Source organism: Vespa crabro, chromosome 1 (assembly GCF_910589235.1).
Source record: "Vespa crabro chromosome 1, iyVesCrab1.2, whole genome shotgun sequence".
Classification (NCBI taxonomy): Eukaryota; Metazoa; Arthropoda; class Insecta; order Hymenoptera; family Vespidae; genus Vespa; species Vespa crabro.
In genome coordinates, this window is record NC_060955.1 from 14,479,415 (window position 1) to 14,492,123 (window position 12,709).

Sequence of the window (12,709 nt, forward strand, 5' to 3'; positions counted from 1 at the left end):
TAAGACTTATCAAAACTTCAGATTTTATAGGTTTTCGATTAGAGTCAAAAGGATTCAAATTTGTCACCGAAATAAACGATATAAATTCGAAGTGATTTGAAAATAGATTACATTCCATCTCTATGCATATAAATATATTTTTTTGTTTTCTAAATTCCTTGTTTGTTATTTTTTCTTTGTTCCATAAGAATCAACATAATTTCACAATATAGGGAAATTATTAATAAAGAAATATAGGAATCTCTTCCACACCCTATAGTTACTCAATTTGGGTATTATAAATAAATTTTGTTAGTCTTTTAAAGAATTACGAACGTTAACTTTATGATAGAGACTTTATTATTAACGTGAAAATATTAGAAGAAAATATTAACAGAATAGATAATAAACATTTTTGGCTTTAACAAATTATAGTGAGTTGAAATTGATAAAGAAGGTGAATGAATGAATATTCGTTTTTATTTGACAGTACAACGCACTTCAAAAGTACATAATGAGGAAAATTACAGAAACGCTATCAATTGATGCTGTAATAAATAATAGTATAATAAATGTTTCCTATTGGTCGTTATAGCACTTTGAATTTCACCATAAGATTAACTTATTCATCTTGTCGAGTTTGTACACGCGCGCGTGCGTATTAATTGTTTGTCATGCAAGAGAAATGAGATGACTCGATCAGCTGTTTCCTTACCCATTTTTGTTAGTTGCATATGTCATATGATTTATATAGTTTGAGTAACTGTGATACGATACCGCACGGTCTTGCTTTCAAATTTTAATATTATAGATAAAAAAATAATATTGTAATGCATTCAGATTAAAAATTGTAATGCATTATGCATTATGTCATAACGTGATTTAAATATTATAGTATATTTCGAAATGAATAGCATATATTTATCAACTTTGAATATGATTAAATAGTGTATTAAGAAACATTTGTTCAAATAGTTCGACAATTATCTATTATATATTCTATAGCAGAATTATGACAGTTATCTCCACTAGTTTCACGGTAAGTCCAATGACGAGACAGTTGTTTTTATCATTATATTTTATCATAATATCAGGGTCATAATATCAAGTAAGTGAAAATCCGTTTTACGTCTTTTGTGATAGTTATTATTTGTTAAAACCTGTAAATCTGCTATTAAAATCATCAGTTTTAGTATTTATATCCAAGTATCATTTATATAATAAAAAGTAGAAACATAGTAACGTGAATAAAAATAAATTTCTTTATAAGTATAATATTGATTGCATTCATTAGTTAAATGATAATACATTGATTACCATAAAAATATATTCTCATAGTTCTTTCATGTGTAAGAATTTTTGTTGGTAAACAATATTATCTTCAGAATTAGTATTTTTTACAAATATTTCAATAATTATATAACATTCTTATAAAATCAATCATATTTTAGACTTTGCAAATGATGTCAGCTATGGTACCAGGTACGCATAATGTTATAAGTAATGAACAAAGTTGTCATCATACAATAGAAAGACAAAAGTTACTTGAAGACTTGTTGGATGCTGCAAAAAAGTGTTACATTAGATTTGGAGGTCGTGCAGAATTAGCAACAGAATCAGACACATGCGTTGCTCAACTCTGTTTTATACTCGAAGCAATTTTTAGTCATGGATTGCGCACTAATTGTATAGAAAAAGTTAATTTAGCTTTAAAGTAAACATTTTATTTTTCTATGATTATCTTTTTTAAATTCTTTATCGTTTTATCATGCATCATAATGAAGAAAATATTGATTTTTTATAGACATGTTTCTGCTTTAGTATCTGGTAGCAATGCTAAATCTTTAAATACAATTGATGCAGCATTTTGGCCATGTATAAAAGATCAATTAACATGGCATGAACAAGAACGTTTTAGCGTTTTAAGAAAGGTACGCACTGATTATGGCCGTGGTAGAGCATGGCTAAGAGCAATTTTAAATGAGCGCTCTTTGGAACGAAATTTACATACTATTATAAATCCAGATAAATTATCTTTATTTTATGAAGAATGGGCTTTTTTATTGGATCAAGAGAAATGTGCAGCATTGCCAAATGTAGCAGCAGGTGATTTCTTATGTACAAAAGCATATGCAAATAATTAGAAAATAGTACATTAAATATAAACTTATCTTTTACTTTTAGGACTTAGTGCAATTTTATTTGCAATAAGAATAGATAATGAAGAATTGGACAACAATTTAAAAGTTAAAAATTCAGAGAAATTAAATGGCGAACAATCAGAACTTATTATATCTATAATGCCAGGTTTTTCTTCTTTCTTATATTTATTTTTAATTTTTATTATACTAGAAATTAATTTGAACATCTACGTTTAATTTTATTAATCTTATGCAATTATTTTTATTTTATAGAAAAAACATGAATCTTTATAGCTTTTTTGAATTTGTCATATTGTAAATAGAAAAACAAATATAACAGTTTCTTAGGAACCAATTAATATTAACAATTCATATATTTTAAAGGCTCTCTGAATTTAAAACAAGGAAAGGTACAAAAAAAAGTGCCAACTCATATTATTTCTTTTGATAATGATAGTGAAGAACAAGGACAATCTACTGATGTTAGTACCAGTATTAATGAGCACACTTCTTTTAATAATGCTTCTATTTTAACAAAACATTCTTCATCTGCATCTATATCAGAAGTGCAACTGGATCTCAACGATTCTAATGCTGTTGCAAATACAAGTTCTACAGAAAATGAATATGTGTAAAAAGTTATTTATGAATCCCTTTTATATTACAAATTTATTTATATCATATCATATTTTTATGAGTAATTTTTTTGATTAATATAAAACTACTTTGTCTCTGCTAGTGAATCTCTGGATGAAGGAAAGATTTTAACTCCTGTGACAGATGCTGATAATTTAGGACTTGTTCCCACATCACCTCTAGATCAAACATTTGATGATATGTTAGTTAGCTTACCAAATTATTTAAATGTAAGTAATCGTAATAATAATCATAAAGACTAATTTATTTTGATTGATTTGTCTCTATAAAAATAATTATAAATGGGTTTCAATATTTAGTTCAATTTGTATATTATTCTTATAATTATGTTTAGAAAACAACAGATATTACTGAACCTGCAGTAGAAGCAACAGAGCATCTTGTCAATTTAGATGATCGTACAAATACAGAAAATTTAGATGCAGAAACATTACGGTTGAAACTTTTAACTATGGATGAACTCTTAGAACAAGCTAGAGAGGATGCTATGACCAGTAGATTGCTGTTAAATCGCTTTCAAAGACAGCATCAAAATTTTGTTGAGAAACATCAACTGCAGTTGCAGACATTAAACAGGTGATTGTTTATATCTTTTATATTTTCATATTTATCTTATCATTCACTTTAAAACAGGGAGAATGAACTCTTAAGGCAACAATTACGTAAATATGTGACAGCTGTACAAATGCTAAGAAAGGAATCTGATTCTACATATTCAATAGAAAGAGATACTTCATCAATTCGTCACACTGAAGCAGAACAGTATGAAGCAAAATTGATTCAAGTTGCAGATATGCATGCAGAATTAATGGAGTTCAATGCTAAGTTAACTTTACAATTGGCAAACAGGTATGAGTTGTATAAGCAAGAATCAATATTGACATTCATTTTGATGTTTATTAGTTGCTTATTATTTGTTTTTATGGAATAGTCTCAGTATTATTTATTTTATAATAAATAATAATTCAATTATCAGGGACAAATTAATACAAATTTTGCAAACTGAATTGGAGTGCCTTCGAGGTTCTTTCAATGAGGATGATTTACCATTGGAATCTCCATGCCTTATTCATATATGGATACCATCTGTTTTCCTAACAGGACAGCCCTCTGATATTCATCATGTATATCAAGTAATTATTATGGAGAAGAAAAAAAAAACATTCGACATTAGATAAGAAAGAAAAAAAAAATTTATTATAATAGTTTTTCATTAAATTTATAATTTTGTAAATTCTAGATATATATACGTATACAGGATATTGAATGGAATATTTACAGGCGATATGCACAGTTTTATGAATTCCATAAAGAATTGATAAAACATGATGCGATTGTGACTGCTTATGAATTTCCTCCAAAGAAAACAATAGGAAATAAAGTAATATATTCAATAAAAATAGAAAGTGAATATAATATATATGAATATTTTATGATTATGATTTTTTGTTAGGATGCTAAATTTGTAGAAGAAAGGAGACAAAAATTACAAGAATGGCTAAGACGTGTTGTTGGACGATTAACACAATGTTCTATGTTTTCTTCTAATCCAAGCAGGCAAACTCTTGTATCGTTGTTACCTTTTTTCGGGTAAGTGATTCGTTTTTATTAAATATTTTTATTATCTCTTCCTATTATGTTATTTAAAAATTATAAAATTATAAAAATTATCGTTTTAATATATAATGTCACTGTTTTTAGATATAATTGCTTAACAATATAACTTTTATTTTTAGTGACAGGCCCAATGGCGATAATATAAACAAAAATAATACCACAAAAAATGCACTATCTTCTCCTCAATATATGGGTTTATAATGATTACTTATATAGACTTTGTATATAAAAGAATTCTTTAATTTAATGAACAAATTGTTTTATATGTATATCTTGAAATAGATGTATTATATCATGCAAGTATGTATATATTCTTACATATATACAATTTTTACAGTCAGCATTTATACAATCCAATAATAAGCAACTATAATTAGCAATATATCTTTGATAAAATTTTATGATTTTTAATAAAATAATATTTTGCTTGTTTAAATATTCATAGATGTTAAAATGTTATGCGATAAGAAATTCAAATTAAACAAATTTGGACATGTTCTGATTCTGATTCGAAAAGGATAACATTAGAATTTACTCATAACAATAATATGAATATATTTAGTAATTATACAAGATAAATGCCACGAGTTTTGTGAATTATACATATCTCGTCTTATAAAAACGTGACTGAAGAAAGACGTGAAGAAGCGAGTATTAAATATTTGTATTTGTGACTTACATTTACGATAAAATAGACGATACGTTGAAAATGTAAAAAATATTCAGGGTTTTATCAGGAATTAAAAAATCATGTATATTTCATGTTACTTATAAATTTTATTTAATATTTTTTGTTTAATATGAAATAAACTTGCATTTCGGATTTAATCTATCATCTATCGTTAATTTTGTTGCAATTTATTTGGTCGTATTCTAACAATACATGAACGCCTTGGTAAGTAGCCAATGAAGGAAGTTTAGTTATTATTACTATCCAATCAAAATATTTTAGAAAAAAAATGTAGATAAAACATTTTTTGATACGTTTATACCATGCGTAATTTAATTTATATTAATTATGTATCATCAATGAAAATTTCTTGGAAATTTTTTTGTAAATTCTACATTTTCAAATTGTTGTTACGCATTGAGAAACATTTATAAGGATAAAAAATGGCACTAGAATAGGGAAAACTAAGGCATGGTTGCTTTCGTGACATCGATTGCATTTGTAAATGAGGCTTTATCTTTACGCCCTGAGTTTATTCATTTCTTGTAATCAATTGTAACCAATGTAATACATATAATTTTTACAAATCAGTTAATTGTAATTTATTAAGAAATCATTTATACATCGGAAGCGTTTTTTCTATCTACTTTATAATCGAGAAAAGTGTTCTGTTTTAAGTTTCAAATTGTTACTACTTTCGTGTAACATGTTCATAATCAGTTTATACCTAATACTTTTAATTATAGTCATTTGATACTAACTGTATGGAAAGGACAAAGTGTGAGCGATTATTATACTCAGTAAGTATGTTTTTGGGATAATGTTTATTCATGCCGAGTGACGTTTTAAATCGAAGTGGTTGCGAAAACATTCGAAAATATTAGTTTGTACATATTTACTCTATTCTTGCACATTTTCTATTTTTACTATGTTGTCTATTTTTCAATCGCAATTAAATTTCTCTTTCTTTTGATAAGTAGCAGGTATAAACTTGAGCAAGTGAGAAAATTATATATTGAATTAAAAAGAAAAATGGAAAAGAATAGAGCCTTTATCCATTTCTTTTTGTAGAATCTTTTTTGCCATTGTATGTACATCCTTTGTGAGTTGATTCACATGACTTTCTTTCAATAGTATGATTCATCAAAGACTATTTTCTGAAAGTGCATTTATAAATATCCTTGCCAAGAATATCAAATAAATAAAATAAGATACAGAATCTATTAGTATAACAATACAGAATATCATAATTTTAATATTAATGTTATAATTAATTAATAACAATTTGTTATAATAAATAATCATAATGTATAATTAATATATACATGTATCTAAATCACATTGGCATTTGTATTATATAACTTTAACAACTTTCTTAAATATTTGATGTTCAAATATTATTTCTAATGATAATGCTAAGTTTAAGTTCAATGTAATTCCAATGAATTATATGGAATTTGTGTTGAACTACTTTGTAGATTTTTGCTATGTACAAATAATGTATCTACATGCATATGTATGTGTATGTATATATAAAATGTTTCTTTAATTTCTTCATGTATTTTTCCTTATTTTAGTATAGAAGAAATTCTTGTCCCTGTTGTACTTGTGCTATAGTATTGTTACTAACAAAGAAAAATTTTGTAATGCTCCTTTTAAAAACTTGAAGGAATTATAAGTTTATAATACAAAGTAAGTAATAGAAAAGATAATTTATAAATGATATAAATAAAAAAAAGGTTATCTCAATAAATTAAATAATAGATAATCCACCAATATTAACTATTCATATTTTGATATCTGTAAATTTTTCAGATTTCCACAAAAATTATGGGACGTTACACAGGAAAGAAATGTCGCCTTTTAACAATGTTAGGACTCACAGCGCTTTTATTTTTAGTAGAGATAGTTGTCGGTTATGTGACCAATTCAATGGCTTTAATAGCTGATAGTTTTCACATGTTATCGGATGTAGCTGCATTAGTCGTTGCATTTCTTTCTGTGAAGGTAAGAGTTAGCAATAATATAGAATTAGTATTAAAAAATGTAGATAATATAGAATTGATAATAGTATTTCCTTATCTTTTACTTATTATATTATTAACATTTTAGTAAATTTATATTTGTTCTTTTTTTTAGATGTCGCCGAAAAAGTGGTCCAAAAACACTTTTGGATGGGCTAGAGCTGAGGTATTAGGTGCTCTTGTTAATGCAGTTTTTTTAGTTGCCTTATGCTTTAGCATTACTGTGGAGGCATGCAAAAGATTCATTGAAGTGGAAGAAATACATGAAGCTAAACTTCTTGTGTCTGTGGGTGCGCTTGGTCTATTCGTGAACTTAATAGGTTTATGCTTATTTCGTGGTAACTATCTTGCTCTTTATGCTCATTACAAGTTTCAATAAGGTTAAAATATTAATTTATATAAAAAATAGAGAATACATTAATTAATTCCTAACATATAGCATAGAAAGGGTAATAAGAGAGAAAAATGATAGCGACATAACATATTTGTATATATTAGCCTTTCAAAGTAAGCTCTAATGCTTTGGTAAATTTCCCATTTATGAAAAGTTTATTAATTAAACTTTGTATTCATACATAAATTGTATAGATGTATCGAAATAGAAAGATACGTAGTCCTTTCAAAAAAGTTAGCCAGCCAAATACTCAAATAATTGTGAATATTATACTCCCTAATTATCGTATGCCGTCGTTTTTACATTTGATATAAATCAGGAACAACTTATTATAGCATTTTGAATTGTAGATTAAAAAAATACAACATATATTGAGATTAATGAAATATAGAAAGAAAGGATATTATTAATATTTTTTTATATATATAGAAACTTAAAATTGAATGTAGATAAGTTTAAATTGTTTTATTATATTATCTGTTATAAGAGCTCCGAAGTAGTCAGTTAATCATAAATTAATTATACATGATTTATATGTAGCTTCTTGAATTTGTCGGATTAGTTATCCGTTTTATTTTTATCGTTGTAAAATAATTAAAAGTATATTGAAAATAGGAAATGTCCTATTTTTATTTGGGAACAATTATCCTACTTTCAATCAATTGCCTAAATAAATGGATATCACATTTTTTTCTTTTCGTAATAGAAAAAGAAATATAAATACTCATTTAACATTTTATTATTACAGAACATGGAAGTTCTCACGATCATTCGCATGGTATATCACGTAGTCATAACAGACTAAGCACATTAGTAGGCACAGATGACAATGAAAATGACAACACTTACAGACCACCAACGGCACAAGTAAAAAGAACACATGGCCATACACATGATGCAAGTCAAATGAATATGCGTGGTGTGTTCCTTCATGTATTGTCCGATGCAGTGGGTTCTGTCAATGTAATTGCCTCGGCTTTGATAGTATGGCTTACAAAATGGCAATACAGGTAATATTTTCCGTACACCAGATGCTTGCATGATTGTTAGTCTTTCCATATTGTTTGTATCTTCCTGCAACAATAATAAAGATATAAATTAACTTTTTATATAATAATGTATTTATTTATTAGTGATATTATAATTACAATATTAGATTTTAAATCAATTGTTTAAAAATGTAATATTATTTTATTCTTTGTTATAGATTTTATATTGATCCAGCATTATCACTATTATTGGTTATTCTCATGTTACGTTCTGTTTGGCCATTGTTTCGGGAGTCGGCACTAATTCTTTTACAAACAGTACCGACACATATTCAGGTATAATAAATAAATAAATTAATTTAAAAAATTAAATAAATTAAAACATAATTAAAAAGTTATACAATAATTTTATAGCACTTTTATTTCGTTATAACTTTAATTTAATTGTTATATTTTATATCTTCATATATATTTGCACATTAAACAAATCTTTTTTTTTATTAGGTTGATGCAATACAACAACGTTTATTGGAAAATGTTGATGGTGTATTAGCTGTACATGAATTTCATGTATGGCAACTAGCTGGTGATCGTATTATAGCTTCCGCGCACATAAGATGTAGAAATCTTTCAGAATATATGAAAATCGCAGAACAAGTTAAAGAATTTTTCCATAACGAGGGTATACATTCTACTACAATACAACCAGAGTTTATTGATGTAAGTGCCTTTATTGTATATTTCATTTTTATATTTATACATTTATTACTACACGACAGGTTTTATTTCTCCGCACTTTAATAGGTGAGATTCATAAGATGTCGAGAGTTATGGAAAATTAATTAAGTTCGTTTTTTTAGTATCAATCAAATAGCGAAATTAAAGATACACCAACAGAGGATTGTGTACTGGATTGTCCAAAGACTGATAAACCTTGCAACCATGCTACTTGTTGCGGTCCCTCTAAACAGGTACGCATTTCATAATTTTCAAAATTTCTCATGATTTTAATTTCTTGAATTCTATATTCCGAAATCCTACAGTATTACTTAAAGAGAAGCACCTCTCCCCACACTCCTTATTCAAAGTCTAAATGCCTTGGCCGATGCTTAGAAGCAATAAAATCTGATTCTGATACGATCATAGGTAAACTAATGTTGGGTATATGAAAAAGATACAAAGAGAAATATAAGAGAATTATTTTTATGCGTCCTAATGATAGAATTCATAAGCGTTTAAATTTTATTTCGATAATAATTAATAAAGTATGTATTTGCTATGTGCTATCATAATCTTAAAACAGATACTTCTTTTTCCTCAATGGTTTAACATTAACATCCTTACTGATATAGGTGCATTGAATAATATTATTATCATTTCTTCACAATATGATTTAATTTACAGGGTCGTGAATCTCCTTCGCCGGGGGAAACACCATATATGTGCAGGCAGCGTAACAGCTTGGCACGTTCAACTACTTCTATAGGAGGTACAAAACAACAGGAAGTGAACGAGATGGAGCGAGGACATTTACTTTCTCTATCTGGTTCTCATCATTCCATCCAACTTCCGCATTCTCATATTAACACGCCGACAGTTTGAATTATTCTTTGATAACCATTCGCCTACCTCTATAGCCGATTACGCAACGTAAAGAAATGCTATTGTACAAATATAATAAATTAATAATTTGATTATGCACTACTTTCGTTACTATCGTAATTAACAATAGCATTAATTTCCAATTAACGTATGGCGTCATTTATCAAATTTCATTATATCGGTTATAATTAAGAAAATTCATTATATATATATCAGTCTAGACAGTAATAATATTGTACAAAAATGTATATTATTTTATCTGAATCTAATTGCAAAAGATTCTGTTTTGTAAATTGCCTTCACCGTTGATTTTCTTGTTAATGAAACTACGAAAATTGAATATTTAAATATCGAAGGCATATTAATACCAAACGAAATACACTATACGTCAAAAAGACGTAATAATCATGAATATAAGTCCTAGTTGCCTTGGAAACTATTTATATCTCTGTACATATTCAATTAACAGTTTTACGATACAAAATTTTATGAGGATTGCTTAATTCGTGTAAAATGATTATACTTTGAAATTTATAAAACAGAAACATAAATAATATATAGCATTAATTCTTAACAGTATTTGCGTATTAAGTATATATTTGTATGAGCTATAAATGATAATATTTGTAATTTAAATTGTCTTATAAAGCTCTGTAAGATAATATAATTAAATTCAATAGTTACGGCCCCTATGTCTATATATTTAAGCTATATGTCATAATAAAATTATTGCTAGCACATTTACAAATTCATCAAAAAGATTTGAATCGATACATTTTTAATTGTCATTGAATTGAAATTTAATTTATTAAATTTGATAACGTCGCAAATAAAGTATAACAATAAAAAAATTATTTTTTTCTATTTTAAAGAAGTTGCTATATCGGATATTCATATAGAAATTTGAATTCTTTGTAACGTTTAAAAAATATTTCACAGCACATTTAACGAATAATATTCGAACCGCAAATTATCACATTTATCGGCTGTGTTGAAAATCTACACCTATTACAATAAAACTCGTTAATATCATCAGTATTTATATCACTGTCCAACACATTTTGGTGCCTAAAATGTTATACAAAGACCAATTCTTGAGTTTTTTGGGGGGTATTGATTTCAAAAATAGCAAGTTTTATTTTATCAATTACAGTTTTGGAAATACGGCATAACAGTTTCATATACAAATTCAACAGATCGTCCATAAAAATTCAACATCTTTAATTATATGATCTGCTATGTTTCTATATGATTCGAAAAATATTAGTGAAATTATTATTACTGATTACATATTGTCACATATTATTAAAGCAGTTGAGTATATAATATGATCAATTATTCAACGTATAAAAAGTTTCTTTTATAGAACTTTCTAACGTGAGATCTACGAAGACCAGTATCATTAAAATAAATTCTTTTCTTTGAAAATTTGGATATTAGCAATTAAAAAGATTTCTTTGAGAAATTCTGATCTCACATTAAGTCGATCAGTTCATGTTGGTTAAATTGTTAAAGTTTTGATGGATTTCCTATAAAATAACTATTCATTTATGTTATCTTGAATTTCATCAAATATGTGTGATTTATCATCCTCTAAAAGTTCTGATAGGTGAATGAAAAATAGAATAAATACTTCATTTGGGTGTGGCTGAGGTTACCTTGTTTAATCTAGGTCTGGTTATGTCTACTTGCTACAATTGTTTCGTTTGATGTTCTTGATGTTGACAAGACAAAAATAGCAGTCTGAATGAGGATCTTTGGATTCCTTCTAAACCTTTGGTATACCAAATTTCATGTAGTTCCTCTTTCCGTTTGTTCATTGCAGCTAATTTTCCATGCAAATATATGAAGCCACAACTTACCTTGATCTCCAAGCTTGACATGAAAATAACTAAGATATGCCCTCTTCACAAATTCAGGGATAGGTTTCTTAATATCTTTCAAAATGCAATAGCCACAGACTTTTGCAAGTAGCAAAAGACATTTGGATGGTTTAGACAGTTTCTTCTTGAGGAAGCCATGATGTACACTTAAAATATAAAAATAAATTAATCATATTAAACTATAATCATATTATATTATACAAATAAAGGAATCACATTAAATTCTTAAGTTGAACTTATATTAGAGATTCGCAATATTCCATTTTTGCTCTGAAAAATCATAATTTAAAATAATTACTTTATTATTAAATTATAATTTCTGCATACCGATATCTATGCTATATGTCAAAACTACAGCTGATATAGTGAATCCGATGCTATTATGAAATTAGCACACCAAATATACTCAAGAATAGGTTTAATTTTCAAAGCACTAGATCAAAACTTATTTTTGTTGCTATTATTCTTATTAAAAAAAAATTGCTCAAACCAAGACGAAAGTCTTGACAAATTCAATTGGTTTTATATATTCTAATTTAATATATATAGTGTGCAGGAATTTGGCGTAATAAATATAAATTATTATAAATTTAGATCTTAGAATAATAAATGTTTCCCGCAATTTTGGTATATAAAATGGTCTATCAAGTATCAAGGCGTATGTACGCATCTAAAGTCTGTTGGTAAAGTAGTTTTCAAGAAAGATGGCGCGCAGGTAGAAGAAGCGAAACGACACAAAAAGATCAGTGTCTC

The 12,709-nt window shown here is 26.9% G+C and overlaps 2 protein-coding genes and 1 long non-coding RNA gene across 6 annotated transcripts; 2 read left to right on the top strand and 1 right to left on the bottom strand.

The window, feature by feature from the left end:
- The first annotated feature begins 652 nt into the window (after nucleotides 1-652).
- Nucleotides 653-5,104, top strand: LOC124430548 (sorting nexin-29). Of its 2 annotated transcripts, none has more exons than XM_046977339.1 (12): nucleotides 653-1,018; nucleotides 1,431-1,693; nucleotides 1,784-2,085; nucleotides 2,164-2,286; nucleotides 2,505-2,751; nucleotides 2,860-2,986; nucleotides 3,112-3,353; nucleotides 3,411-3,626; nucleotides 3,754-3,910; nucleotides 4,018-4,158; nucleotides 4,231-4,367; nucleotides 4,514-5,104. In XM_046977339.1, exons 1-12 carry the CDS (start codon nucleotides 992-994, stop codon nucleotides 4,593-4,595), a joined length of 2,064 nt encoding a protein of 687 aa, XP_046833295.1. In that variant the 5' UTR covers nucleotides 653-991; the 3' UTR covers nucleotides 4,596-5,104. The 2 variants fall into 2 exon arrangements, with proteins under 2 accessions (XP_046833295.1, XP_046833389.1); XM_046977433.1 differs by lacking the exon at nucleotides 653-1,018 and adding an exon at nucleotides 1,069-1,087.
- Nucleotides 5,105-5,465: 361 nt separating this feature from the next.
- Nucleotides 5,466-10,172, top strand: LOC124430787 (zinc transporter 1). Of its 2 annotated transcripts, XM_046977951.1 has the most exons (9): nucleotides 5,469-5,864; nucleotides 6,642-6,756; nucleotides 6,880-7,071; nucleotides 7,204-7,426; nucleotides 8,231-8,492; nucleotides 8,690-8,807; nucleotides 8,976-9,191; nucleotides 9,332-9,442; nucleotides 9,876-10,172. In XM_046977951.1, the coding sequence occupies exons 3-9, from the start codon at nucleotides 6,895-6,897 to the stop codon at nucleotides 10,071-10,073; spliced, it is 1,305 nt and encodes a 434-aa protein (XP_046833907.1). In that variant the 5' UTR covers nucleotides 5,469-5,864; nucleotides 6,642-6,756; nucleotides 6,880-6,894; the 3' UTR covers nucleotides 10,074-10,172. The 2 variants fall into 2 exon arrangements, with proteins under 2 accessions (XP_046833820.1, XP_046833907.1); XM_046977864.1 differs by lacking the exon at nucleotides 6,642-6,756 and having other exon boundaries at nucleotides 5,466-5,864.
- LOC124430985 lies at nucleotides 6,925-12,542 on the bottom strand. 2 transcript variants are annotated; one of them, XR_006943892.1, is made up of 5 exons: nucleotides 12,255-12,542; nucleotides 11,936-12,102; nucleotides 11,732-11,847; nucleotides 8,332-8,556; nucleotides 6,925-7,063 (listed from the first exon to the last, which is right to left on the bottom strand). It is a non-coding gene; the product is annotated as an uncharacterized LOC124430985 (long non-coding RNA). The 2 variants fall into 2 exon arrangements; XR_006943889.1 differs by lacking the exons at nucleotides 6,925-7,063; nucleotides 8,332-8,556 and having other exon boundaries at nucleotides 10,877-11,847.
- Nucleotides 12,543-12,709: the final 167 nt, after the last annotated feature.

Coding starts and splice junctions, on each gene's coding strand:
- LOC124430787 (XM_046977864.1), top strand. CDS start 5,829: ATGGAAAGGACAAAGTGTGAGCGATTATTATACTCA. Junction 7,427..8,230: donor AGGTTTATGCTTATTTCGTG/GTAACTATCTTG, acceptor TTATTATTACAG/AACATGGAAGTTCTCACGAT. Junction 9,192..9,331: donor TACAACCAGAGTTTATTGAT/GTAAGTGCCTTT, acceptor TCGTTTTTTTAG/TATCAATCAAATAGCGAAAT.
- LOC124430548 (XM_046977339.1), top strand. CDS start 992: ATGACAGTTATCTCCACTAGTTTCACG. Junction 1,694..1,783: donor AAAGTTAATTTAGCTTTAAA/GTAAACATTTTA, acceptor GATTTTTTATAG/ACATGTTTCTGCTTTAGTAT. Junction 4,368..4,513: donor TCGTTGTTACCTTTTTTCGG/GTAAGTGATTCG, acceptor TTTTATTTTTAG/TGACAGGCCCAATGGCGATA.